This window comes from Pempheris klunzingeri, chromosome 2 (genome assembly GCF_042242105.1).
Source record: "Pempheris klunzingeri isolate RE-2024b chromosome 2, fPemKlu1.hap1, whole genome shotgun sequence".
NCBI lineage: Eukaryota > Metazoa > Chordata > Actinopteri > Acropomatiformes > Pempheridae > Pempheris > Pempheris klunzingeri.
The window spans coordinates 3084362-3111151 of record NC_092013.1 but is presented as its reverse complement, the minus strand read 5'-3'; the positions used below and the strand labels follow the sequence as shown (position 1 = coordinate 3111151).

The 26790-nt window shown below is 41.9% G+C and overlaps 3 protein-coding genes across 3 annotated transcripts; all 3 read left to right on the top strand.

Annotated features, from left to right (window-relative positions):
- The first annotated feature begins 3541 nt into the window (after positions 1-3541).
- Positions 3542-6414, top strand: LOC139209095 (red-sensitive opsin). The gene is made up of 6 exons (XM_070838785.1): positions 3542-3644; positions 4351-4647; positions 4757-4925; positions 5004-5169; positions 5964-6203; positions 6316-6414. Exons 1-6 carry the CDS (start codon positions 3542-3544, stop codon positions 6412-6414), a joined length of 1074 nt encoding a protein of 357 aa, XP_070694886.1.
- Positions 6415-7422: 1008 nt separating this feature from the next.
- Positions 7423-15215, top strand: gnl3l (G protein nucleolar 3 like). Its single transcript, XM_070844382.1, has 15 exons — positions 7423-7441; positions 7543-7586; positions 9043-9156; positions 9257-9373; positions 9470-9553; positions 10640-10775; positions 11146-11249; positions 11353-11497; positions 11582-11669; positions 11752-11929; positions 12472-12614; positions 12704-12840; positions 13675-13835; positions 13947-14121; positions 15125-15215. The coding sequence occupies exons 1-15, from the start codon at positions 7429-7431 to the stop codon at positions 15187-15189; spliced, it is 1704 nt and encodes a 567-aa protein (XP_070700483.1). The 5' UTR covers positions 7423-7428; the 3' UTR covers positions 15190-15215.
- A 346-nt stretch (positions 15216-15561) lies between these two features.
- tfe3b (transcription factor binding to IGHM enhancer 3b) lies at positions 15562-25368 on the top strand. Its single transcript, XM_070841820.1, has 9 exons — positions 15562-15696; positions 18706-18931; positions 19031-19255; positions 19693-19788; positions 20510-20621; positions 20725-20781; positions 20902-20977; positions 22094-22241; positions 23031-25368. Exons 2-9 carry the CDS (start codon positions 18740-18742, stop codon positions 23511-23513), a joined length of 1389 nt encoding a protein of 462 aa, XP_070697921.1. The 5' UTR covers positions 15562-15696; positions 18706-18739; the 3' UTR covers positions 23514-25368.
- The last annotated feature ends 1422 nt before the right edge of the window (positions 25369-26790 follow it).

The following is a 26790-nucleotide window of genomic DNA, read 5'->3' as shown; positions in this document are numbered from 1 at the left end:
AATATGCAAACTCACCGCTGGACGCCACTAAATCCTACAAACTGCACTTTAAAACCAGTCGTTACAGTTATACTCGACTGCGATTGGTCAATCAGTCATTGTACAGTCTGTTTTGGATGCTTTCAAATCAATAAAATCATTTTAAAGTCAGTATTTTGTCTCCAGCTGTTGATTTCTTTGAAGCCCTGTAATAAGCAGGATAATGCACTTGGGGTTCGCTGCACATTATCCCTCACACACAAGTGGTCACCTGTCTAACCATCAGGGGTCACCTGTGCTGCAGGGAGAGCAAAGAGAAAAACAAGACAAGAAATCATTACAACACAATAACACACAAATCTGAGATTATCAAGATTATTAATTGATGTGAAGTGAACATGAGGTGTGCAAAGTTGGACTCTGTGCACTTCACACCAGTGTAAGTAACCGTCTCTGCACCTGAAGACCACCTGCTGTAAACCACACCTCTCTGACCCCTGGTCGCCGTGCTCATGGAGGCTCCTGACGGCAGTCGGCGGCAAATCCGAGTTCTGCCAGTAGTGAACTTTTACCAAACACGAATAGTTCAGAACTAGCAGAATTCCAGCCATCACAGCATCACATGGACACAGACGGGGGAGAAAAATAAATTAGCTCCACCTCTTCAATGACACATAAATGTACTGTAAGATCCCAAAAGCAAAATACTCTCCCCTGAGTCATCAGTTAACTCTGATTATAATAATAATGCATCAAGACTACGGCCACACTTGCACGGAAATGAGGAAAAAAAGGAAGAAAAGTTTCCAGATTTCTTTAGTTTTGGGATCCGTCCTCTTCTGGACGTGCAGTCCTCATGTCCACATGCATCAGATCTGCAAGAAGCAGATCGGAGAAAAAGACTGAATCAGCAGATTAAAGCAAATCACCACAGCTGCTTCCTTAACCTGTGCTTTCTCCTGAGGGGAACTGTCGTTCCGGAGAGATTAAAGAGTTACGGACTGAACATGCCAGAAAGTAATTACTCTGTGTTAATCTGCTTTGTGGAGGAACCTGAGTTGTCCGTATAATCTGCTTTGGTCTGTTGTGACATGAGAAATGTTCACCTTTATTTCTCAGGATCAACAAGGTTGTGGTTGGAGGTGCGACACAAAGAGATGGAGACACAGCCTCAACTCCCTCATTTTGATTTTATCTATTTTAAACAAATTAAATCAAATCAAACTTTATTTAAGTAACACAAGTCAAACATCATAATGCAAGATAGAAAGTGGGAATATGCAAATATGTTAAAAGCAGCACAACAAATAATTTAAAGCGACAGTAGATCCACTATGACAGTGAAGAGATATTTAAGACCTGACTGAATAAAATAACTGCAGTTTTTAATTTACTGTCAAACACTACTGCAGTCTATTGAGTTCATCATGTGACCTACAAAATAAAAACACATACACGCCCGAAGGGAAATCTGCAAAATAAGTAAATCAAACAAACAGAAAAGATTAAAACTAGAAATTAGACGAGTTAATTGATGTTTTCTTGCGACGGTTCTTCTCTGCAGCAGACATTTTGAATCATCACTGATATGATTAACGACAGCTCTGTGTTATTCAAGCGCCCCAGTTAAACCAGGACAGTGTGACAAATCTTAACCCTGAGGCCGGCAGGAGTAACAACTTAATGTTGCTACTGATAACTTTTCTTTAGAATATTTTCTTGAAGATGAAGAGAAACGATTATTTACATCAGTGTTTCTTCCCTCTGGTCCTTTAACTGCTCCAACACACCAGATTCAAGTGATCAGACCCATTCAGAGGCCTCCTCCTGGCTGCATCCGACCAGAAATGCCTCCAGACGGCTACGTGGTCTCACTGTCGCTCCTCAAAGGCGTTCGTTGTGTGAAGGATCAGAAGTGAGAGCTCACCTTCACACCTGGTCATGAAGTGGGTGTGATAGTTTTTAAAAGTTTTTACTCATCACATAATCAACATATCTCTGCATTGTGCAGTGAAAGTGCGTTGTCTCCCCCTCTAGTAATGTGCTTGGCATAATAACGTACTAAAAATACAACATGCGATATACAACACACACACATGACGCACATACTGAGGACTTTAGGAGAGTAAAATATAAGAACTATCACTACATAACCATGATAAGGTAAAAGAAATAGATTTTCAGAAGGGAAGCGCAGGTTTTTAAATTGTTGATCCCACTCAAATCCAGTCTTGACGGTTGTTGGGACCATCTAATGGTACAAAAGCTAATTAGTATAATTAAATTTCAGTTATATTGGAACGTGACCCGCGCTGGCAACTGTACTTAGTATTCACTCTGCTGGCAGCTCTCGTCCCCTAAATACACACAACTCAAGAGCTTTGGCCGGACGCAGCTGTCACTTAGCGTCACTTTGCCAAAAATCTGTGCACAGCATGTCTGAAATTCACCAAACTGCAGTAACTCACGTGTTTTTTTTATTAAACCAGCTTCCAACTTGATGGTAAAACTCGTTGTTTTATTGTCGGATTAAAAACTAGTTTCACCGCACAGTGAAATTCTTGCTTTGCCCTTTTGACTTCAATGCCGCTTCCGGATTAAAAAAGAATAAAAGAAAAGTAGATAAATAAGATAAATAGATGAATAGATAAAGGAAGGAGATAAATAAACAGTAGCTATACAGTATAAAGGAGTATAAAACTATTAACAAATTCAAGTAATATATATACTTATACATATATATTCTTTGAGGTATCACGCCCCCTCACCCACTTTGCCCTTGCCACGAGGACAATGCCGTGAGTTGTGGGATCACAGGAGTGTTGAAACATCTTATGTTCTGAGGTGAACCCTGTTTCCGGAAGGATTAAAGGTGTCTTACGTCCCTCACATGTCAAGAACCGCCACTGTCAAACTATTCTACTTCTGTGGGTCACTGCCTGCTCCAATAAAGCTGCTTTAGGACTTTGCCGTCCTCTCGTGCCCACCGGGGTCCACATGTGTGCTTAAGAGGACCACAGCATCACAGTCTGCTTCATGTAAAGTCTAGTTTACATCCACAGTTCTGCTGTGCTTGTTTTAATATCCCAAATCAACTTGGTATCATATTGATGTGATGCAACAGATGCAATTCAGTGTTGAATGATTCTTCTGCGTCCAAAAGTGTAGAAATACGAACATTTCTCTGAACACATTCATGCATTTGTTGCTTTATTACTCATTGATTTCCACATTGCCACACTTTGCTGCTCAAAATGTACCTTTATGTGTTAGTCACAGGTCTACCAGATAACCCCCTTTTTGACGGAGCGGATGGAAATCGGCTTTCAAACCAGATTATTCAGGCTTTTTCTGACTTAACCCAATAAGCTGATAGTTTTAATTACAGTTCAAAATAAGGTTCCTTGTTCTCACTTTGCCGCCGAGTACCAGCACACCACGGCTGTAATTTGATTGTGGCCTAATCCCATCAGAGGTCTCCGAGGCACGAGTATAAAAGCTATAAAGTCAGATGTGTAGCAGCAGTAACCCGAAGAGCCGACTCCTCTACTGTAAGACCAGGATGGCAGAAGAGTGGGGAAAACAGGTGTTTGCTGCCAGGCGGTACTACGGGGACACAACGAGGGGATCTGCCTTCGTGTACACAAACAGCAATCACACCAGAGGTACAGTATTATCAGGTTGTTTTAAAAAATATATTGAATGGGAATGTAAATGATCGTGACTGTAACAGAAAGCAAAGAACTACAACCAGGAAGGACAGAACAATCTACATAAATCCTGAAGTCAGTATGATTGAATTTTATAAACTTTTTCAACATTCAAAGACATGTTTGGTTTTTATTGATCATTTTGTATCAGCAAGAATGAATTTCATGCCTCACATTTGACATTTGAGAGTGCAGAGCTCCACAGTTTGTGTCCGTATATACAGACTTATTACAGAGCTGCTCTGTGCTCAATATAGTGAACATGAATTACAGATTAGAGTTTCATCTCTCAGCTCTCCAAGCCAAATGTGGCCAAATGTGAATAATATGTGGTTTTATTGTGTTTTTCCGATCATTTTGATGACCTCTGAGTTTGTGCATTTCTCCTCAAATAGGCTTAATGCAACTTAAACTACAGTCTGACTCAAATGTAATGCATTTGGATATGAAAGAATATGTGTATTATCGTACAACACAGTTTAAAAATGACAGAAAATAGACCCTAGTCTCATTTTTATTAAAGACAGACTCTGTAGTTTACATTGTTTTACATGCATTTACTGTATTTGTGTACATTTATAAATATGTGCTGCCTCAAAAAGACAAAATTAGACCACATGAGGTTCTAATTTAGAGACTGAATATCTGTTTTCTTTCCCAGATCCCTTCGAGGGGCCAAACTACCACATTGCTCCCCGATGGGTTTACAACGTTGCGACGCTCTGGATGTTCATAGTGGTCGTCTTATCCGTCTTCACCAACGGTCTCGTCTTGGTGGCCACAGCAAAGTTCAAGAAGCTCCGTCACCCTCTGAACTGGATCCTGGTGAATCTTGCGATCGCTGATCTCGGAGAGACGGTTTTTGCCAGCACCATCAGTGTCTGCAACCAGTTCTTTGGTTACTTCATTCTGGGTCACCCGATGTGCATCTTTGAGGGCTACGTGGTCTCAGTTTGTGGTGAGTGGCCACAGGTTTGTTTCTCTACAGTTTGTAGAGACTCTGTGCTGCAGATGTGATCAGACTGTGTGTTTGTTGTCTTCACTGAGTGTCCTGCTTCCCGACACAGGCATCGCTGCTCTCTGGTCCCTGACCATCATCTCCTGGGAAAGATGGATAGTTGTTTGCAAACCTTTTGGAAACATCAAGTTCGACGGTAAATGGGCCACAGGTGGGATAGTTTTCTCCTGGGTCTGGGCAGCAGTGTGGTGTGCACCCCCCATCTTTGGATGGAGCAGGTAGCGTGGTGTTTTTTCTCTTTATAAAAAGTTTTAAACGCATCAGTGTGGAGGAAGACTAACTGTTTCTTGCATCAGGTATTGGCCTCATGGACTGAAGACCTCCTGCGGACCTGACGTATTCAGTGGCAGTGACGACCCCGGAGTCCAGTCCTACATGATCGTCCTCATGGTCACGTGCTGTCTCCTTCCTCTGGCTATCATCATCCTCTGCTACCTGGCAGTCTGGTTGGCTATCCGTGCCGTACGTCCTATAAGTCCTATACATTTCAAACAATATTTACCCTTTTTTGTACTCTATTGTGCTCTATGTTACTATTAGTGTTTGATATATGTGTACCAGTGCATTGTGGTATGTGTATTTTATTGTATTTCTGTAGTATAAAGCAGTTTTTTAATGCTGAAAGCTGGATATTTTAATTAATGTGTACAGCTGTACAGTTTTCATTAGGGCCTGAGGGGGCCTTATTATTATATTATATTATATTATATTATATTATATTATATTATATTATATTATATTATATTATATTATATTATATTATATTATATTATATTATATTATATTATATTATATTATATTATATTATATTATATTATATTATATTATATTATATTATATTATATTATATTATATTATATTATATTATATTATATTATATTATATTATTATTATATTTATTTTTATTATTATTTGTAATTATAAATAATAAATATAAATTGGCTAAGTTGTCAGGGCCGGTGAAAAATGTAATAATTTCAAAGACCTAGAAAGATGAAATATGGTGATCATGTGTATCACATTCAGACGTACAAAAAAAACAAAGCCTCTTGGAGCCACACAGCAAAACGCAGAGGAAGACAAGACAAGAAGATAATATGTCAAAATGTGGTGCATGCTGGGGCCATTTTTTGGGATCATAAACGGTCGAACCATAGTGATTTACATTGCAACTGTGTTAAACTGCATCGGTGGATACTATTCAAATAAAAACGAACGAACAAATTGAATAAAATGTGCTGATTTGTCGATCTCAGGTTGCCATGCAGCAGAAGGAGTCCGAGTCGACCCAGAAAGCTGAGAGAGAAGTGTCCAGGATGGTCGTCGTGATGATCGTGGCCTATTGTGTCTGCTGGGGGCCCTACACCGTTTTTGCCTGCTTTGCCGCTGCCAACCCTGGATACGCCTTCCATCCTCTGGCTGCTGCCATGCCTGCATACTTCGCCAAGAGCGCCACCATCTACAACCCAATTATCTATGTCTTCATGAACCGACAGGTGGGCACGGCAGTCTCATAACCACGTGGATCAAATTTCTACGTCTGAAAATGTCGGTTTACATGTTTAACGTACTTTTATTTTCCATTTTTTATTTTATTTTCTTCTCCAGTTCCGTGTGTGCATTATGAAGCTCTTTGGCAAAGAAGTGGACGACGGCTCTGAAGTGTCCACATCAAAGACAGAGGTCTCCTCCGTGGCTCCTGCATAAACCTCCATGTTCTCCCATTTGTGATTTGTACTGCAAATATTTATTGTTTCTTTTTTTGTTTTTAGTAAATATAGCTTTCTGGCAAATACAAAAATAAAAAGGAAAAAAAAAATACATAAACCAAATGAATCATTTAATGACTGGTCTTTTTTTTCCAGATGAATATAAGAATATCTTTTAGGGTTTGAAATACACAAACGTAGTTCCTGTGCTCTTTTCACCTCTATGTCTGACAGCTGCAGCAGTTTTCAGAAACAAGCTCTCATAAAGCCACTGTGTGCTTATTACCCAGTACTTACTGACAAACGTTAGAGTTAGTGACTCACTCTTGGTGCTAAATAGTTTTCTCAGGAGTTGGTGGAGACCAGACCTGATCTCCAGCTGGACACAGAGACACCAGTTGTTGCTCATTGATCCAGTGACGGCCCCAGAAATGTTTCATAGGCCACGTGGATGTTAGAGACATCATCTGAAAACTGGGAACCTGAAGATTGACCAGCATTTGTTTGGTGCAAAATATAACAATTTTTGACTGATGAAATTTCAAAAATCCCTCCAAAATACCACATTAAGACACTGAAACCAGAGTGTTGTCAGTCCAGCTTCCTGTTCAGGTGAACACCCAGGAAATTGTAGTCCTCCACTACCTCAATGCCCAAACCCTGGATGTTCAATATTCAGGACTTCTGGATGTGACAGATTACAGTTTTACTAACCATCCCCTTGGGGAGGCCCCGTGCTGCAGACCAGCGACCAGTGATTTTGTTGTTTTTATAGTGTTCTTATAGTGCTTTTGTTGTTTTATAGAGTTTTTCTAGTGCTCTTGTTTATTTTCTAGAGCTCTCACTTATTTTTCTTTATCCTCTTTGGCTTACAGCTGTGTGCTGGTGTGACAATAAAGATCCTTGAATCCTTGCTGTGAGCTTTTATTTTGAAATGTTTGCCGGATGTTGTGGCTGACGTCACCGCCACGCACATCCACCCTGCTGCTGCTGCTGCTGCACACGTGAAGTCATGTCGAAAGCTAGTATGTGTGTTTTTATCTGTGTTGGCTGCTTGTGTCCACTCTTTAAACAACCGTGGAGGATTTCAAACGGATTTAATCGACTGTTTTCTTTCGTTTTGCAGAACAAAAACGCGCCAAACGTCTCGGTTTCCTCGGCAGGTTTCAGGTAAGCTAACGGCTAACGTGGCTAACTTCAACTTTTACAGCTGGAGCCATCATTCAGCAGGGAAGATGATATCGAGATGATATCACAGAGTGGGGATTTTTTTTTTATGACAACCCAGACCCTGTCAGGTGAGGTTACACCCTGCAGGTGTCACATTACTGTGCAGGTAAACAGTGCTCAGACTGACAGGCAGCTGCAGGGGTGGATGGGTGACACACTGACCCTGCACCCTCCATCACCACACTGTCATCCAACAGCCGAACTCTGAGTTTTTGCACCTTCATCTTGGTCTGAGATACAGAATCATCTTAAATTAGAGTATTTTAGTGTAGTGCTGGTTTATCTCACACACACACACACACACACACACACACACACACACACACACACACACATAATGTGACTTCACTGTCTTACATTAAATCTCTATGTATATTTATGTGTTTATGTTTATGTTCTTTATTATCAGAATCAGAATTACTTTAATAATCCCCAGGGGGAAATTGCTTTTTGTTACACACAGCTCCAAAAGAATAAGAATAAGAATAAACTTAGGTAATATATAAATATATAAAAGTATGAATAAAAAAAAGATGTATTAAAAATGATTTTTACAAACTATTACACAGAGGTAAATTACTGCACCAGGTGAGTCCAGAGTCTTATAATAATAATAATACTAATAATAATAATAATAACAATAATACCACTACTAATAATACTAATGATAAACAACCGTTTTACTCTTTAAATAAAAAAAGAGAGATAGAAATAAAAAACAGCATCTCATTGTCTTAAACTGAATAAATGGGATAATGTACAGCGAAGGGGTTTGTCTGTACATCATCCCACTTATTACGTGGCTTCACACTAAAGAAGTCAATAATTTGACATATAATATTGATTTTAAAAATGATCTTATTGCTTCTGCTGTCATAACTGCGTCCATAATAATGTTGTAGAGGAATAACAGACTGTGACTGTGGCAACAAAGCCATGTGACAAAGAACAATAATCAGTCGTAGCTTCATGTGCTTTTACTTTTACATTTTAAGATGGTAAAAGACATGAAATCATCAAACTTTCACTGTATTTAACCTTCTCTCCATCTTCAAACACGTTACAATGAGCCCAAAACAAAACTCTACCAGTAAGGTAAGCACTCTGGTCACAACCTGGCGTTACATCAGCAGGGTGGAGTTTACCTTCAAATGAATGTGAAATAAGCACATAAGCTCATCAGGTGGACTCAGTGTTAGAATATGGGATGCAGAGAGCTACCAGGGCAATGCAGTGGGTTAAAAAACAAGTGTGCGGGGAGGGATTTCAGATTTATTTATTGTGTCATGAATGTTACACTCAAGCTTTCATATACGTGCATTCAAAGTAAACAGCTGAACAGTGTTAATAGATCAGGCACCGTGAAACACTTTTTGGCATGTTTTCCTGTCTGCAGAGTAAAGACGGACAGAAGAGTGATGCTTCAGGGCGGCCAAAGAGTTCAGAGCAGTCGTCTGTGCAGCATGTCAAAGACACGAAAAGAAAGCCGGAGGAAATCAGGAGGCAAAGGGTGAGTGCTTTAAAATCTGCCCTGTGCTCACGTTTGAGGGTTACACTGCTGATAAATAACGTAAATCAGCCTCTCACTTTATATTTTTTCTCCTCGTTAGCTTCAGGACCTGCAGGACAAGCAGCGAATGTCTAGAGAACGGGAGCTGATGAAGAGGAGGAACCTGCAGAGCTTTCAGAATGACATCCTACAGCGACAGAGAGAGTTTGAGCAGAGGGTGAGTGTCAGCCTGCTAAAGTGGAAACTGACTCCCGTTAGAGCCGCTTCAAGTGATGAAAACTGGCGTTTTTGTGTTTCTTCTTTGTGTTCACAGGAGATGGAGATGCAGAGTTTGGAGAAACATGTCAACTTTGAAAATGAGAACTCAAGAAAAGCTTATTACAGAGAATTTAAAAAGGTATGTAGCTGCTCCAATTTTAGAGGTGCATACGTAGAATTATCACTCTGCAGTTTTAATGCAAATGAGATCCAGTGTGTGGATGTAGAGGAGCTGTTTTCACTGTATCTAACAATATTGTAGCCTGAGAGGAAGGAAAGGTGTAAAAAAACAAAAAACCAAAAAAAAAAAACGATTTTCACTTTTTTTGTGGTTTACTGCCCTTTTTGGCAATTTATTTAATAAGTATAGGCATGAATCTATACATATTATTAAAATTTAGGATGTAAGGGTTGTATTGATGTATAGTACGTTAAAATACTCCAAAAAATGGGACTACAGTACAGTACAGTAAATGTTAAAAAAAAAAAAAAATGCTCTGGCGGACTGATGGTAGGTCATAAAGGGTTTTAAAAACAGCCCAAAGACGACAACTGTGGGAGGATAGTTATTTATACCGCACACTAACATCAGGCAGTGGCTTCTGAATAAATACATTCATCATCTCACGTGGTGAATCAAAAATCTGTTTATCAAAAGGCAGATTTCTGTCTTCTAAAGCACTTCTGCAGTTGCCAGGGTGTATGTGTAAACATTTGTGAATAGCTTAGCTACTAAAGAAAAAAAGAAGAAATCATAATTTCTCCAGACGGGCACAAATAATACCTGAACACCAACAGTTGTGATTAAGAGTGTTTGAAAACTTTTTTTGCGAGCGAGAAGAGGAATCGAAACAGTTATCTGAATAGTTGAGATAACTCAAAGTAATGGATAAATTGTTAATTTAGATAGCTAAAGAGTAAAAGTAACAGCTGGATGGCTCAAATTGTAACAGATAAAAGGTTGAAACATCCAGTTTAATCTACCAATTCCAAGTGGTGGTTGGATGAATTCAACTTGACCAAATGGTCCGAAGTGCTGTAACCAAATCCTCTTTTACAACATTAATAGCTGATATAATTGGAAAATGGCAGGAGGTGTCAGTGAAGTTGTTCTGGAGTTTATCTGACGGGGAACCACTGCTCTGAATCATGCTTTTCCTTCAGCTGTGACATAAAAGTAATAAAACATCGTGGACTTGTCTTTTTTATAAATGTTTTTTTAAAGGTGGTGGAGGCCTCGGATGTGATTTTGGAGGTTTTGGATGCACGTGACCCTCTGGGCTGCAGGTGTCCTCAGGTGGAGCAGGCGGTCATTCAAAGTGGAACGAACAAGAAAATAGTTTTAATACTTAATAAAATTGGTGAGTATATGTTTTAGGAATTGCCTGTGTTTGCATGTGTAAGGTTGGATGATGATATATTACGTTTCATGTTATCGTTTATTATACATTGTTATATTTTATACTTAATTGAAAATGAATTGCACAAAGGTACCAAATTAAAGGAGCAAAATAATCAAATAGGAGTAACTACCTTTTATTTGTCCAGTACAGAATTCATTAAAAAAACAATTTATTCTTTGAATTGACAGAAAATGTTGCTCTGTGGTGATTTGTATCATAATCTGGGTCTTTATCAGGATATGAGATTTTGGTTGTATCACACAGCCCTCATCACAAAGGTTTTATTCATATTTGTTGCTTGATTGGTTTGTTTTTACTTTGATTATAGATTTGGTGTCAAAGGAAATCGTGGAAAAGTGGATCAGATATCTTCGTAATGAGTTTCCTACTGTAGCTTTCAAAGCGTCTACACAGCAACAGACCAGAAACTTGGTAGGCAGTTAAACATGTAGATTCTGGTCAATCTAATAATACAAATTCACCTTCAAACTAAAGCTGCAGATTAACATCATTTCACTTTTTCCGTCATCAACAGAAGCGCAGTAACGTACCGGTGACACAAGCCACCACGGAGCTCCTCAGCAGCAGCGCCTGTGTTGGTGCAGATTGTTTGATGAAGCTTCTCGGCAACTACTGCCGCAACCTGGACATAAAGACGGCCATCACGGTCGGCGTCGTAGGTGAGCGACACACCAGGCTCTCTCTTTCTGGGTTTAATGCCAGGCGCTCCGCGGTAAAGTCATGTTCCCACTCGTGTTTTGCAGGTTTTCCTAACGTGGGAAAGAGCAGTTTGATCAACAGTTTGAAACGAGCGCGAGCCTGTAACATCGGAGCCACTCCGGGCGTCACCAAGTGAGTTGATCCCGTCTTTTTGCGTAGCAGAAAATCCTGCTCGTGTCCCTCCAGCCTTCCTGATGGGTGTGATGGATTTCAGGTGCCTGCAGGAGGTGCATTTGGACAAACACATTAAGCTCCTGGACTGCCCCGGCATCGTCATGGCAACTTCAACGACCGACGCCGCCATGATCCTTCGCAACTGTGTGAAAATCGAACAGCTGGTCGATCCCCTCCCACCCGTTGAAGCCATTCTGCGACGCTGCAACAAGGCGCAGGTGTGTGATGAACTGGTGACAACACTGGTGTTACTGATTACACCAACATTTCACAAGAAAACATATTTTTACGTTTACGTTGATCCTGAACATTAAATGTGTAGCAGAGGGCTGTGAGGTGCTCCTGTACTATAGATAATAACACAGAGGCTCAGTAGCCTGAAGCAAGACTGCAAACTTAATTACTTCACTCCACGTTCTTACCTTTCACAATAAAAGCCTTAGACTTATACACTGCGTATCTGTTTACCAGAGGGATCTCGAATTCACTCAGAGCCTTTGCTCAAAGGCAACTAAAAGAAATAGCTCACAGGTGGTTTCACATTCCCCTCAAATCAAAAACATTGCCAAATATTGCTTTTGCTCTTCACCGTCGTCTTATCGATGTGCTTGTTGGTCAACTTTCCTTTCTCTCGTCACGTGATGAGTGAAATCGGACTGCAGGGACAAGCCTAATGTCATGTTCTTCAGCCTTTCTGTATGTCGCTTCGTCATGTCACATGCACACTGATATTACAGCGCCCTCTTGTCTGGATGTACAGATCACGGAGCACTACGGAGTAGCAGACTTTCACACGGCTCTGGAGTTCTTGGCGTTGCTTGCTCGACGTCAAGGCAAACTGAGAAAGGGAGGACTGCCTGACACTGACAAAGCAGCAAAGAGCGTGTTAATGGACTGGACAGGGTGGGTCCAAATTAGGATTTTGGAAGTCTGACAAACATTCAAACAGTGTTCTCAGGGATGTGTTCATTTGAGCATGCTGTGTTCTTTAGGGGGAGGATCAGCTACTTCACACACCCTCCAGAGACACACACTCTCCCCACACACGTCAGCGCAGAGATCGTTACAGAGATGGGTAAAGCTTTTGACTGGGAAGAGCTTGAAAAAGGAAATCAGGAGGTTCTTGCAGGTAAAAACAAAAGTACACAAGAGCTCCTAACACACTTGTTATTTCCTTTTCATGACATCATATTACTTGGATGCAACCTATTAAAACCATCATGTCAACAGAAATCAGCAGCTACTCAGAGTGAGTGGTGGTAGTAGTAGTTTTTTGAAGTGGGATTGTATGAGGTACTTCTTCATAGTCAGTGCAGTAGGAGAAACAGAGAGGACTGATGCTGAGCAGTGTGCTGCAGTGGACGGGGGCAGCAGGAACACTTATTTTAGCCTCCTAAAAAAGACCCAGCTAAAACAAATCAACATCAGTTTAAGTCTATGTTATATTTAGAATATTTTCACCTCTTTACATTTTCACACAGCCCTTAAGAGAGACAGAGGCCCTTCTCTTCTCTTTTCACTCGATTCAAATCCACCAGACTCCATTGGAAAAAACGGTGATTTTACATCACAGAACACTTTGGTGGGACTCTTGCTAGTTTGTCTGAACAGGAAGTGTGCTGACTGCCCTTTACTCAAGGTAATACATCAACTGTGAATAAATACCTCATACAACCCCTCTTCAACAAATCAGAACTGTCCTTTTAAAGCTTTGCTGATGCGGCTGAAGCAACTTTCAGAGCTGAATTGGAGGGAGATGTGTTTATTTAGAAATTAAAAGGTTACTCTACTGAAAGCTTTGGGAATGTTTTGACTGCATGTGTTCACAGATCCATGTGTTGGATTTAGAAGGCGGGGGTTTCCTGGACTGGCCTTGGTCTTGTCAGATTACCTGCATTTTTAAAACAAACCAAAGAAGCAGTGGTTGCTCCAAAAGTTGGATTTGCTTCTCGCTGTGTTTCAGAGTCATCTTGTCCTGATATTCAAATGGGGTTCTGCATGGAAACCACTGGAATGACACAAGGTGGAGGACCGGCTTCACACCTGGGAATGATGGAGGGGCCTGTGGAAGACCCAGAGTTTAAAGATGAAACTGAATCTATGGAGGACAACCAGGACCCAGAGGTGTGTAACAGTGCAGAAAGTGTTTACTTCCCAGTGTGTTGTGCACTTAAAAACTGTAACTGTAAAAAATGCGGTTTCATTTAACACGACTTTCTGTCCTGCTCAAAATAGTTTGGACCAATGACGGTGGAGATAAAATCTCAGAAGTCAAAAACTGACACGTCTGCAAATGATGCTGCGTCCAGAGCTCCGAGCTTGAAGGATATCGTGAGCGTGGATCCTCTGCAGCAGGGCCAGGCACTCCTGGCTGCCAGCAAGAAGAGGAAAAAGCAACAGAAAAGAGCTGGTTTGTACAGATATTGGTCTCCGTCTAATACTGTCTATCACTGTCTGTGGTGTGGTGTGTGTTCATGCTGTGATTTAATAGAACTGTTTTTACTGTAATCTAAGAAAAATGTAATAAAAAACTTTATAACCTCATAGCCAGTTAGTTTTGGTCAACAGGCCTCATTTTAAAAAGTAAAAAACAAAACATGTCAAAGACATAAAAAGGGCGTCGTCACTTCATAGTGGAGATGTTAAACCCCAGTGTTAAAGGCTTAGTTTGGAATTTTTGTATGAGGTACTGTATTACCTACAAGAGGTGAACAGGGCCAACAGAAGAAAACCTTCTTCAGCCACCTGAAAAAGGTCAATCACTTGAGGTGTACCCGATATTTAGAATATTTTCAGCACTTCACACTGCCGTCAGCTCTTTTGGCAGGAAACTGAAGCCGTTCTCTCCTTGTCCAGACTTGCTTCAAAGCCACCAGACTCCATTCACAAAAACAGTAATTTTACCTCACAGAACACGGAAGTTACTAGTCTCCCCCCACTACCTTAATCAGTTAGTTAGTTTGTGTTATTGTGTGACTTTGGTGTTTTAAATGGTTAGTTCTGATCTGAACTGCAGCTTCTGTTTTCTGTGAAGTAAAATTACTGTTTTTGTCAAAGGAATCTGACAGATGTAAGGGCAGGGAGGGCTTTCTGACAAGCTAAAGCGGTGAAAATATTCTAAATATAGGGTACACTTCACATTCTTTAGGTGGCTGAGATATGTTTTCCTGCTGCTCCGGTCCACAGCAGTACCTCACTTAGCGTCTGTGCCGACAGCCATCTACTGTAGGTAACACTAAAAAAAAATCTGAACTAGCCCTTTAATATGGCTAAGTGGGCTTGAGATGCGGCATGTAATCACACGCACAGCCACGCAGGCAGGCTGTTAGGAGTAAACGTGTTTTACCTATTACCGATTGTGTTTAGTCATGCATAGTAAATGTGTATTTCTTTTCTTTCTTTCCCCTCTGCAGACAAAATTGCCACCAAACTCTCAGACACCTTGACATCTGCAATGGACTTCTCATTTACAGATTAAAATAGACTGAAATAAAAACTTAAAAAGGATATATTATTTGTGTTTTGTCTTTTCTGGCTGTAGCTGCAGTAAAATGTGATCAATGTTTATACAACATGACTCTTGTTCAACTACTTATTCTTACCACTGGAAAAGTTTTGGTTTTAGTGAAAATTGCATTAAACTGCACTTTTTTGTGTGCACCTTGACACGAATGCATATAGGGAATATGCAAGTTACACTTAAATAAGTTTTTATGCATCTCATGGTTTGCATTTAAGTAACAAAATCGTTTTGCAGCTCAGTTAAATAACCAGCAATGAGGCTGTTTTGAAAGCGTCAACAACTTCCGGGTGGCAGGATGACGTCAGCCCGTCGGCCCAAGATAAACAACGCTGCTAGCAAACGTCGGAGCAGCGGCTAGCGACTGTCGAAGAGCGCGTACTAACCGACATTAAACATGGCAAAGAAAGCGGAGGACTTCGGAGATTTATGGCTGTGAATACATCAAACAAACCTATTGCCACAGTACGTTTCATCTTTACTCAAAAATAAGTCATCTAGCGTGGTGGAGTTAGCTTTTTGGGCAGCTAGCAGATGCTAGCTAGCTAATTAGCTAGCTAAGATGCAACTTCCCTTTTTGACTTGTCCGCGGTTGGGACTTGAGGTGCTGCCAGGACACCGCTGCTTTCCGCAATAATAGCCAACATCCTTCCAGGTGGCAGCTGATAGGTAACTAAAAAGCCACCGTGATGTAAATATTAGCTTTAGTCGTGTGTCCGCACTGTTTGGCCTGTTGGGGGAACTCAGCTAACAGCTAACTCATGAGGTAGCGTTAGATTAACGTAGCCAAAAATAGAGGTTATGAAAACAGCTTAAAGTAACCGAGCTGAGCAGCAGAAGTTTCTGCTTTAAAGGCTCATAAAGGAACCAGAAAGCTAAAGTGACAGGGAGGGAATCGGCCTGTTTTTACTGAACGCTGTCAGTGGTTATTTTGACACAACTGACCCTTCGGATGAAGCAACACTGACAGTCAGCTGTCCAGTCGGACATGAACACAACCTGATCTGACATGCAGCTTTATTCTCTTTTACCAGGACAGAGTGACTATAACATGTTATTAATATATACAGTGAGAAGTCACGGCGTGCAAAGGGTTAAATCTGAGCAAAGTCACCAACTTTTCTAATGAAGTTCGGAGTGAGATTGGATATGAATGTTATGAGCAGGTCCTCCTGTGAAATTATCCACCTAAAGTGTCAGAGTCATCACACTTCAACCCCCCAGGAATTTAGTTCAAACAGTTCAGCTACCAAATGCACAGTTTAAAGACGCGAAGTATTATTGAGCACCTTGCCAATCCCTACTCATCCATCTGGAAAAGTGTTAATTTCAGACAGTTCTGCTGCCTTCTAGTAAATTTATGGAGTAATTTAGTTGCTGAAATGCTGAAGTTGGCACTGAAAAATGGTCCTCTTACACACAGTAACACTGTTTGATAGTGGATCCCTCAGGATACGTTTGAAAACAGATGAGAGACAAATGGAAGAGGGCGAAAGAGTTGTTTAGTTTGGATGTGTCATATTTTCCTTATTGATTATGTCAGCTCTGACAGTCAAACTCTCAAAACAATCAATCAAACTCATGCAAGATATTGTGTTGATGTACATGACTATCAACCCACTGAGTTTGTCTTCCATCCTGACATTCAACAATTATATTATTACAATAAGATAAATTATTTCAATAAAATCAGTGGATTGTTGAATGAGTTAAATATAACATACTTTACTACATTCAAACACAAAGAAAGAACATCAATAGTATCAATAAGACAGGATGAAATGAACACAGGTCACAGATTATGGCCCCAAAATAGTTACAGTCAATTTATTATAATGCAAAACCACAGAAAAGCTGTGAATTTTCACATATGAGAATCTGGAACCATCAAGACAGATTTTAGCTTTGACAAAGACTGTGATTTTAATTTTTTTTTCACTCTTAACGCCTGATGAAGCATCCGCAGGATGTGGAACAAGTTGATTTGATTTGATCTCTGATTGTGAAAGCAGAGAAATGATGGTCTGTAGCCTCTCTGGCTTCACTGTTTCTAAGATATTATTAAATCTTTAAACAGTAAATGATGAAGCTGCAGTTTTGTAAACATCCACATGTGTTCATTTGTGCTGCCACCTCTGCTAACGTGTAGAAGCGAGGGCGGCAGGATGATGAGCCGCATCATCCACATGGACACGACATCGCACACAAGGAGACGCTTACAGTCTTTAGCAGTCAGATAGTCGGAGCAGGAGGATCAGTGGTGCAGGAAACCATTTTTTCTGTGACATGTTTAGCTTAAAGGTAGAGTTTGGATTATTTGAAGTGGGGTTGTATGAGGTACTTATCCAAGTCGCTGTTTTATCTGCTGTAAATGGTGGTTGACATGCCTCGAGTTTGAAGAGGGGCAGCAGGAAAATGTATTTTTGCCACCTCTAAAAGGCCCTATTAAAAAAAATCATCAGCTTAATACTTAAATATAGTGATCACTTAAAGTTTAAGTGATCATTGAAGTGGATTTTCACTACTTAACAGGCAGCCCCTTCCAACAGAACTGTCCACCAAACTCCATTGACAAAAACATTAATTTTACTTTGTATAACACTGGAGCTGCTCGTCTATCAATGTCTGAACCGGATTGGATTGCTTGTGTCATTGTGTGACTTTTTTTATTCTTAAGGGGTAGTTCAGATCCGATCTTAGTGTGTAACTTTATTGATCAAGGCTGAGGTAGCACAGTGAACTCCCATGTTCTACAAGGTAAAATTACTGTTTCCGTCAATTCAGTCTGGCCACTTTAAAACGAGAGAAAGGTTTCAGTTCTGTTGGAAAGCGTTTTCTGACGGCAGTGAAAATATTCTAAATACAATATAATCTTAAACTGATATTGATTTCTTTGAATGGGACATTTTTTGGTGGCTAAAACACATTTTCCTGCTGCTGCCCCCGTCCACAGCAGAACCTTGGTTAGCATTTGTGCAGAGACTCCTTCTTTTTTCTCCAAACTGGGGCCGTGCTGACCGCCGTCTACTGATAATACACTGACTATGGATAAATACCTCGAACTGTCACGCTCTCAGAAGTCAGAGGTCTAATCGTCTACAGAAAATGCACAATAGACTGTAATTCTGGAAGTGAAAGTCAGCATTTTGAGCCAGTAGTTCCCATACTAGATTTCCAAATCATTTTCCCATAATTTATGCAGAGGAAGTCTCCACGTCTTGCTGTGTAATATAAATTCCTTTGTCTAACATGTCAACTATTAATTCTTGCGCTCTACCATGTTACCTTTCTCCACCTATTCATCATTTCATCATTTGTTCTGGTAATTTAGATTTTTAATCACAGGTTCAACTTGAGTGTTGATTTGTTCAGATTCTATCATGAACCTTTAATTGTTATTCTTAAATGATGACTTGAGTTGTGTGTTAAAATACTGGTGTGACACATCTGTGATGGTCCCTGTTTGATTCCCAGCTCCATCCCTAGATCTGGATCTGTCCCCTCAGCCATGTCGTCACGTGTGTTGCTGCGGCAGCAGCTGATGCGAGAACAAGCCCAGGAGCAGGAGAGACGTGAGGCCCAGCAGCAGGCCTCTGCCTCTCAGCTCCGGGCCTCTGACTCCACTCCAGCCATCTCTGTCACTCTGCCCCCGAATGCTGCCCGTCCCCCTCCAGCTCAGGTGCCTGTGGAGGTGCTGAAAGTAAGAGCGTCTTGTTTGTGCGTTCATCCCTTCTGTTCTTTACTGAGTGAAGTCCGATGAGGCCCGACGTTAACTCCTAACATCCCTCTAAATGATCAGGTGCAGACCCACTTGGAGAACCCCACCAAGTACCACATCCAGCAGGCACAGAGGCAGCAGGTGAAGCAGTACCTGTCCACCACTCTGGGCAACATGGCGGTCACTCAGACCATGGGAGCGTCCCCTGCGCCGCAGTCCAGCTCCGCCCCTGAAGCTGCTCCCACTGCCAGCAGTGCCCCGAACAGCCCCATGGCTCTGCTCAACATCGGATCCAACAAGGAGGAAGTATGAGAAATTCCTGCTTTGATTCGTGCGGTTTAACTTCTAGTGTGTGTGTCTGGAACAGCAGATTACACAACCTTGTCACTAGCGGCCTTTCTGCAAACTTACAGGGCATTTTTGGAGAAGTTAAATGTCTAACCTTCTGCCCACTTCTAGCTTAATTACTTTTTGTTTGCTCTGCAGTGATGTGCCCAAAGGTCCCACTGTAACGATGCATGCCTTTTGTCATCGTATCCTTGTTGGCCTGTTGTCACATTAACGTGTTAAATACTGCACCTACAGTTTAAGCATGCCAGCACTGAAATCAGGCCTCTTAAGAAGTGTTTCACTGGTTTAAATGTTCAGTGCTGCCAGATATTCTTCACAGAGTATATTTAAGCACAGACGCGTTGATTACTTTCACACATTCACTGGTGTTTTCTCTCATCTGCTTTATCTAGATTGACGATGTGATCGACGACATCATTAGTCTTGAATCCAGTTTTAATGATGACATCATTACGTTGATTGACTCAGGTCTTCAGCTGCCCAGCACGGTATGAAGAACAATGTGCTCAGTTAACAGTGAATACTTCCTTTTTTTTGGTTTAGTTTCATGTTCCTGGGTTCACAGCTTCTTCTTTACATGAGCAGGGACAGAGTAACTCAGTGGATTTCCAGCTTAGGTCTTAGTCGCTAACGCTTTATACCCCGATGGTTTTTCCTGTGAATGGACGGCCTCGTGTGTGAGGAATTCTGGAGTCGTAGGAGTAAATATACACTTTTAGCACTCAGTTACTATTCGTCACAAAAGTGCTGCCTGGGCGGGGCAAAGCGATCAGAGGATAGAAGACAGGGAGAGGCGACACAAAGTGGATTGTGCTCATAAAAAAAGTGCTTTTTAGCTGCCAGGCTAACAAGTGATTAGTGAGACAGAAAGAGCTAACCACAACTTTGCTGCCGAACAAAAAATGAGGATTATGGTGATGCTGTTGGAGGAAAAGAAGAAGAAGCACAGTGAGGTAAATGCTTTTTTTAAATAGCCACAGGCAGCATCTGTTTATTCATCTTTTAGCTTTAAAGTTTAATTATAATCAGCTGCTTTTACTTTGTGGCACGATTGCACTGCCACAGAAACCGGCTTTGATTCTGTTGTGAACTTGAGGAACTGGTTGCTCTTCACTGTTAAACAGGAATGGGGAAGACCTCTCTCTTGCACATTTCCATCTAGGTTTGTGTTGTTCGAACATTTTTAAACACATGTTTCTCTTCCTTTAGCTCCCAGGAAATCTGTTGGATGTATACCATAGCCCTGGAATGGCAGCGCCTACTCTCACCGTCAGCAACTCCTGCCCTGCTGATCTTCCAAAAATTAAAAGGGAAATCACTGGTACATAAACGTACTCACTTACAATTTAAAAACGTGTCTTTGACTGTTTTTATGTCCAGGAGAGTGTTTTTATTGTATGAAACGCCATGAACTTGTCTTTCAGATGCAGATGCCAAAGCACTAATGAAAGAAAGGCAGAAGAAAGACAACCATAACCTCAGTAAGACTTTATTTCAACCATCTTTACCCCTCTGTTCAATGTGTGTCTGCTCATGATTGTTGAAACCTAAGTGCTCTCCCTTCCTTCCCTCCCTGCCTGGACGTTCCTCTTCGTCTACAGTTGAGAGGAGGCGGAGATTCAACATCAACGATCGCATAAAGGAACTGGGTACTCTGATACCAAAGTCAAGTGACCCGTAAGTGCTCACTGATTTTTATAGGATAATCATTTTCCTTTGCTTAAAGGGTAGTTCTGGTATTTCCTGGTGTCTCCTTTTTTCATGTTTTGGGTTTGAAATGACGGGGTGGTACAAAGAGTTTTTGGAATTCAGTTGATCACGTCAGCAGACAGCCTCCAATGGGCTATAGTGGCTGTAATGTAATCCTTTGTCCTTTGGCTCGTCAAAGTAGGTCCGCTAAACGTGCTTGTTTGATCCACTGACAGGCTCAGAGTGTTATTCTAAGTGTGTGACAGCATCATGGAAAGGATCCCTACAGAGAGAGACCTGGAAGATCCTTTTGGTTTAACCACAAACAGCCGTTATATCGCTCTCTGCACACACACCAGACTACATTCACTAAAACAGAGATTTTAGCTCACAGGACACAGGAGCTGCTGGCCTACTGCTGCCTTGATCGGCTACTTTGTTTGTGTTATTGTGTGACTTTGGTGTCACAGCAGCTAAACTACAGACTCCTGTGGTCTGCTAGAAACCTGCCATCCCTTTGAACCAAAAATATTGAAATAGCGCCTAGATTTAACCTCTTAAGACCCGAGCTCTTGTTTGATATGCATTTTTTATTTCTCCTTGCTATTTGGGCTTATTGGACCCTGATAAGTATAAAACCTAAGCATCATCTTTTTACATGGTGTAGTTTTAGAGAAACATTATGTCCACATATGTGGACAATCGGTCTTCATTTCCAGAAAACACAATAAAGTCACCTTTGTGCAAAACTCTTTATTTCCACCCTGAACATAGCAGTTTTTTTTTCCTGACTGCTTTTGCATGTATTTATAACACAAACAAAACATGTTTTGAAAATCACGGTGCAAAAAACAATATGAAATATCAACAATTTTGCCCACACACATGTCCATACGGCCCCAGCTAAGCAGAATGAACTACTATGGTAATATAACCCAAGATGTGATGTCCACGCATGTGTACGCCAGGTCTTTAGAGGTTAAGAATATCAGAGTTACACTTTAATAAATATGAAACTGTAGTATTTAAATTTTACAGCCGAGACTAATCTTGTTTTTTGCGTTTCTTCTCCACCGCCTCTACAACTTGTACATCGACTGACAGAGAGATGCGTTGGAATAAAGGCACCATTCTGAAAGCGTCTGTAGACTACATCAGGAAGCTACAGAAGGAGCAGCACAGATCCAAGGACATCGAGACACGTCAGAAAAAGCTGGAGCAGGCAAACCACAATCTAATGCTGCGCATCCAGGTCAGTATCCAAGTCAGAAGGTGGCATGTCAGGACTGCTTGACTTGTTGTGGTAGTTACATTTCTGCTCCAGACCTTAAAGGCACGTTTGTGATCAATAGCGGTACGGTACAGTGATAAGCAGGTTTCTAGTGCTCGGTCAGTAAACAAGGGTGCACGCGCACACCACCAACGCAGGTGATGGACGTTGCTGCAGACCTGTTTTGTTTTATTGTAGCTTTATAACCAAAGTTATGCTCTGTGATTGAGTGGGGACCAGTCCAGGGTGTTCCCCACTTCGCCCACTGTCAGCTGGGATTGGCTCCAGCACCCAAAGTGTGGACAGGTCTTATTCAAATAAAGGGGCTGTATGACAATCATGAAATCCCACATCTGGATAGTTTGGTCACTGTAATGTACCATAAAACAGCAGTGTGCCAATGAGGAAAGAATAAATGAAGATTTTTGTTCATACTTAACATGTAGAATAAAAAAATGTTAACAAAACTGTGTTTGTTTGTAAGAAAACTCCATTAGGTGATATTTGCCTAAAGTCAGTAAGGCCAAACAATCTGCCACGAAGGTCCAAGAAATACTCAGTTTATTTTTATTAGCTCTCAGCCAAAAGTTAGTCAAAGCTCAACTTAATCAATCTCGCTTTAGGTGACAAAGGTGAAATTTCCTTTTTAAAGTTAATGTTTGTAGAAAGGACATTACTTTCCACATACAAACTGTCCCGGGGTGTGAAACAGTGACATATTTCAGATCAGATTGGCATCTGATAGTAAAGCTGCAGCTGCTCTTTTTTCAGGAACTGGAGATGCAGGCGCGGGTGCACGGCCTCTCCACCACCAGCAGCATCTCAGCTGGCCTGAGCTCCGACCCCTCCCTGCTCCAGCAGCAGCAGCAGCAGCAGCAGCAGCAGCCGGTCCCACAGAGCGGCCAGTCTCTGCCTCCCAGTGCTGGAGGAGCCTCCTCCCAGAACCTCCTCGGTATGGGCGCCGTAGCCATTGGACAGCCCCTGCCGGCCTCCTTCCTGTCCCCGCCCTCCTCGGACTCTGCAGGAGTCACCCTCAGCAGCCCCCTGGACCTGGGCAGCCTGAGCTTTGCAGAGCTGGACGACGCCTCCGCCTCAGCACTCTACCCTGACGTGGGCTTGGGAGACATTCTTATGGACGACGGGTGCGCCCTGTCTCCAGAGCGGGTGGCCGAGCCGCTGTTCTCTCCTTTGTCACCAGGTGCCTCTAAAACCAGCAGTCGCAGGAGCAGCCTTGAAATGGACGAGGACTTGTGATGAGCCCTGCGTGGCCCCCAGAGACTGTCTGTAGGGACAAGAATGTCAGGAAGTGCAGTCTGTCCTTAAATAACGTGAGTCTATTTATAGGACTGAAGCAGAAATCGCTAACATAACGATCAAAACTAACGAAAAACGTTGCATCAGGAGAAAACAAGCAGCTCTTGAATTTTTTTTTTTGCCATACAGACCGAATTCTTATTGTTCCTGTTTGGAGCTGGTGACACGATTATGTCTGAGTTTATAAATGCAATCTTATGAAAATGGAATATTGTATAATAGGGGCATGGACTTAGCATTAAGAAATAATAACATTCTTAGATAGTTTTTAAGATTTTATTCAGAGATTTAAGAGGGATATAAAGTTTGCTTGAATCTACTATGTGCTCATTTATAGGGAGGAAAGCTGCGGGGTTTGTTTTTCACAACAACATTGGCATATTAAACCGACCGAGAGATGCCAGCACACGGTGTATTTTGTGTTTCTTGTCGTTTTCTTCGACTGACTGGAATCAGGGTTTGCTAAATAGCAGTTGCATGCTCCTCCTCCGTGTTGGTTTGTTTCACCAGCAGCTACAGAAGGGATCTTTGTAAAGCGAAATTGGCACATTTGTGAAATATTTACTGCATATTGTACATAAGAATATTTTATTTTGAGCAGTTGTATTGCACCTTATTTTATGGCAGTCTATGCATTTTATGAGAGCTTTTGTCTGTTTTTATTACGATCACACACGGTGGACAGCTGATGCCCGGGTCGCATGTATTTGTAATAAAACTTAAAAGCAGTGGAAAATCACTCGCTGCTGCAGCTAGTTAGCCAAAGCAGGACTTCTTCCAGAGTAGCTACAAATTACAAATCAGCGTTTTATTTTTTGAATACATTCACTCAATGGAAATGCAAGACAGAATGAGAAATGCAGAACAATTTTATCCTTTTACAATAGTACTGTAGTTCATTGCGTATTTTTTTTTTTTTTTGATACCTGAATAATAGTTTGATAAGTGGTTTCTCCTGACTAATATCTGTGTCGTCAGTGATCGGTTGTCTCCATTAGCCTTGTTGGTCACCTAGTGATTTTACCGGTTAGCATGTTCTACTAAGATTGTGGCTTTTTTTATTTTTTTCTGTTTGGATGATCAAAAGCGGTGTGTCTAATGATGCTCATCGATTGTCTCTCATTGTAGTGTGAATTCAGATGACCTTCTTTTATACCAACCACCCTCCTCAGCTCTGTAACAACAGGGTTTAACTGTTTGTTGTGTGAAACCTGCAATGCAATTATTATTCTGTAAACTAGCAACAGACTTTAGAAAAGGCATTTAATTTCTCCGATGCTTAACGCGACCGTATGTACAGTTATTGAATGTGTGTTTGCAAAAGTACCTACCTTTTTTTTTTTTGTTTTGTTTTTTTTAAAACACTGACGCACTGTTTTGTTTTGTTTTTTTCCTTCAACACAACCTCCAAGTTATCGATTTACTTAAATCTTAAACTCTTCTTTGAGCTGTGCTAACATGAAAACAAAAGGAGTTAAAGCAGCCAAAAACATCAGTGCTTCTTACAGTGATTTTAAAATGTCTTACGTTCGTTCACAACTTATGTACTGTGTTTTGAGATGAAAGCAGCCCCGCTCCGTGACTCTGAGGGCTGGTGATTGCGCTGTTCCTAGTCCAATAAGAGTAAAAACCTATGGTATGGAGTTTTTCCGCTCATACACAATATTAACGATGTCTTACCCTGACATATATTTGAGTGCTAACATTGACTGTTAACCGTAAACAGGTAGCCTTTGTGTCTTGTCCCTACAAGTTGGCTTTTCGGAAGATTTTAACGAATAAAAGATTCCCATTGGCTCATGTCCGGGTGTGGTTATTTCCTGGCAGCGTTAGTGGTAGAGCATTTGAGAGATCTCCATAGCGAGGTCCAGGCACTCCGTCGCCTGGAGGCAGACGTCGCAGGCGGGACAGTCGCACAGGAAGCAGCGGGCGCCCAGGCAGCCGCAGGGGTCGCAGGGTCGGGCGATGTCCAGGAGGGGCCGCAGGGCGGTGGGCTCGCAGCCGCACAGGGACGAGCACAGCGACCAGAGGCACTCGTTACATCCTCTCATGGAGGCCAGGAAACAGTCCAGTGGGTGGCAGAAGAGGCAGGCCAAGAGGATCGCAGCGCAAAGGTCTAGGGGAAAGAAAGAGGGGAGGGAAACACTTCAGTTCAGCAGGAACAAGCTTTTAAAAGGAAGAGGAGATCGTGTTCTAATCGGAGTTCCACGTCTTCACCGTCAGGGTCTGGCTCGGTGTGGACGGCGGTGGTTTTGAGGTCTGGACTCCTGCTGATGGACGTGAATGACTGAGTCACTTCATGGACGGTGCAGGTCTCCTTAGAGGACGGCAGGAGGGCACACAGAGGCTTCGGCTGCTCTTTCTCCACAGAGCAGGGGGGGCTACAGATGGACACCCCTCTGGTCACTCCACCTTTTGGGTCTTTATGCAAGACATCTTCTGCAGAAGAGAGGAGAATGAACAAATGTTTATGAAATCTGCTTTGGCAGAAAATAGACATATTACAGCTTTATATTAATCGTGATCTTTGGGGTCTTTCAAACTCAGACCCCCCCACTCTGCTGATGGCTTGTCCTTTGCAGGAGACTGGAGACTTTGCACAGTGATTTTACTGCAAAGCCCCTCCCTCCGACACCCGCAGCCCTCCCAGGGCACTGTGAGCACGACCACCGGCTTGGATGTCTCTGAGAGCAGCACAGTGTCTGGTTTCTCAGTCATGTGCTGATCCACGGACGCCTTCCTGGGCTCTCGGTCTGGGTTTTGGTGGATCTCCAGGCCTTGATGGTTGGAAACATCAAGGCCATCAGCAGCTACCTTTCACACTTGGTCATGGCTCCGGCGGCAGCGACCCTCTGCCGGCTGCTGAGAGAGCTCTCCAGGAGCATGACGGAGATCCAACCTTGCCCCTTGTCTCATCACCTCTTAACTAACACTTCTTACCAAGGCCTTCACAGAAATAGATCCTGATATTAGTATAGAGCTCAGAGATGAAGGTACCTGCTGCTTTATTTGGGTTCACTGAGACGTCAGTTGAAGATATTTCTGTGTCCTCTGTGGAAATCTGTTCTGAAAAACTGGTGAATTCAGTCAGAGACTCTGCGAGACGACAAAAGAACAAAGTTGAGCTTTTCTGAACAAGTGCACTTCATCAGTTAAACCGTAAACCCTGTCCTCTGGAAACAAACCTGTCTGACCTGCGATGCAGCTGTCAGGTACG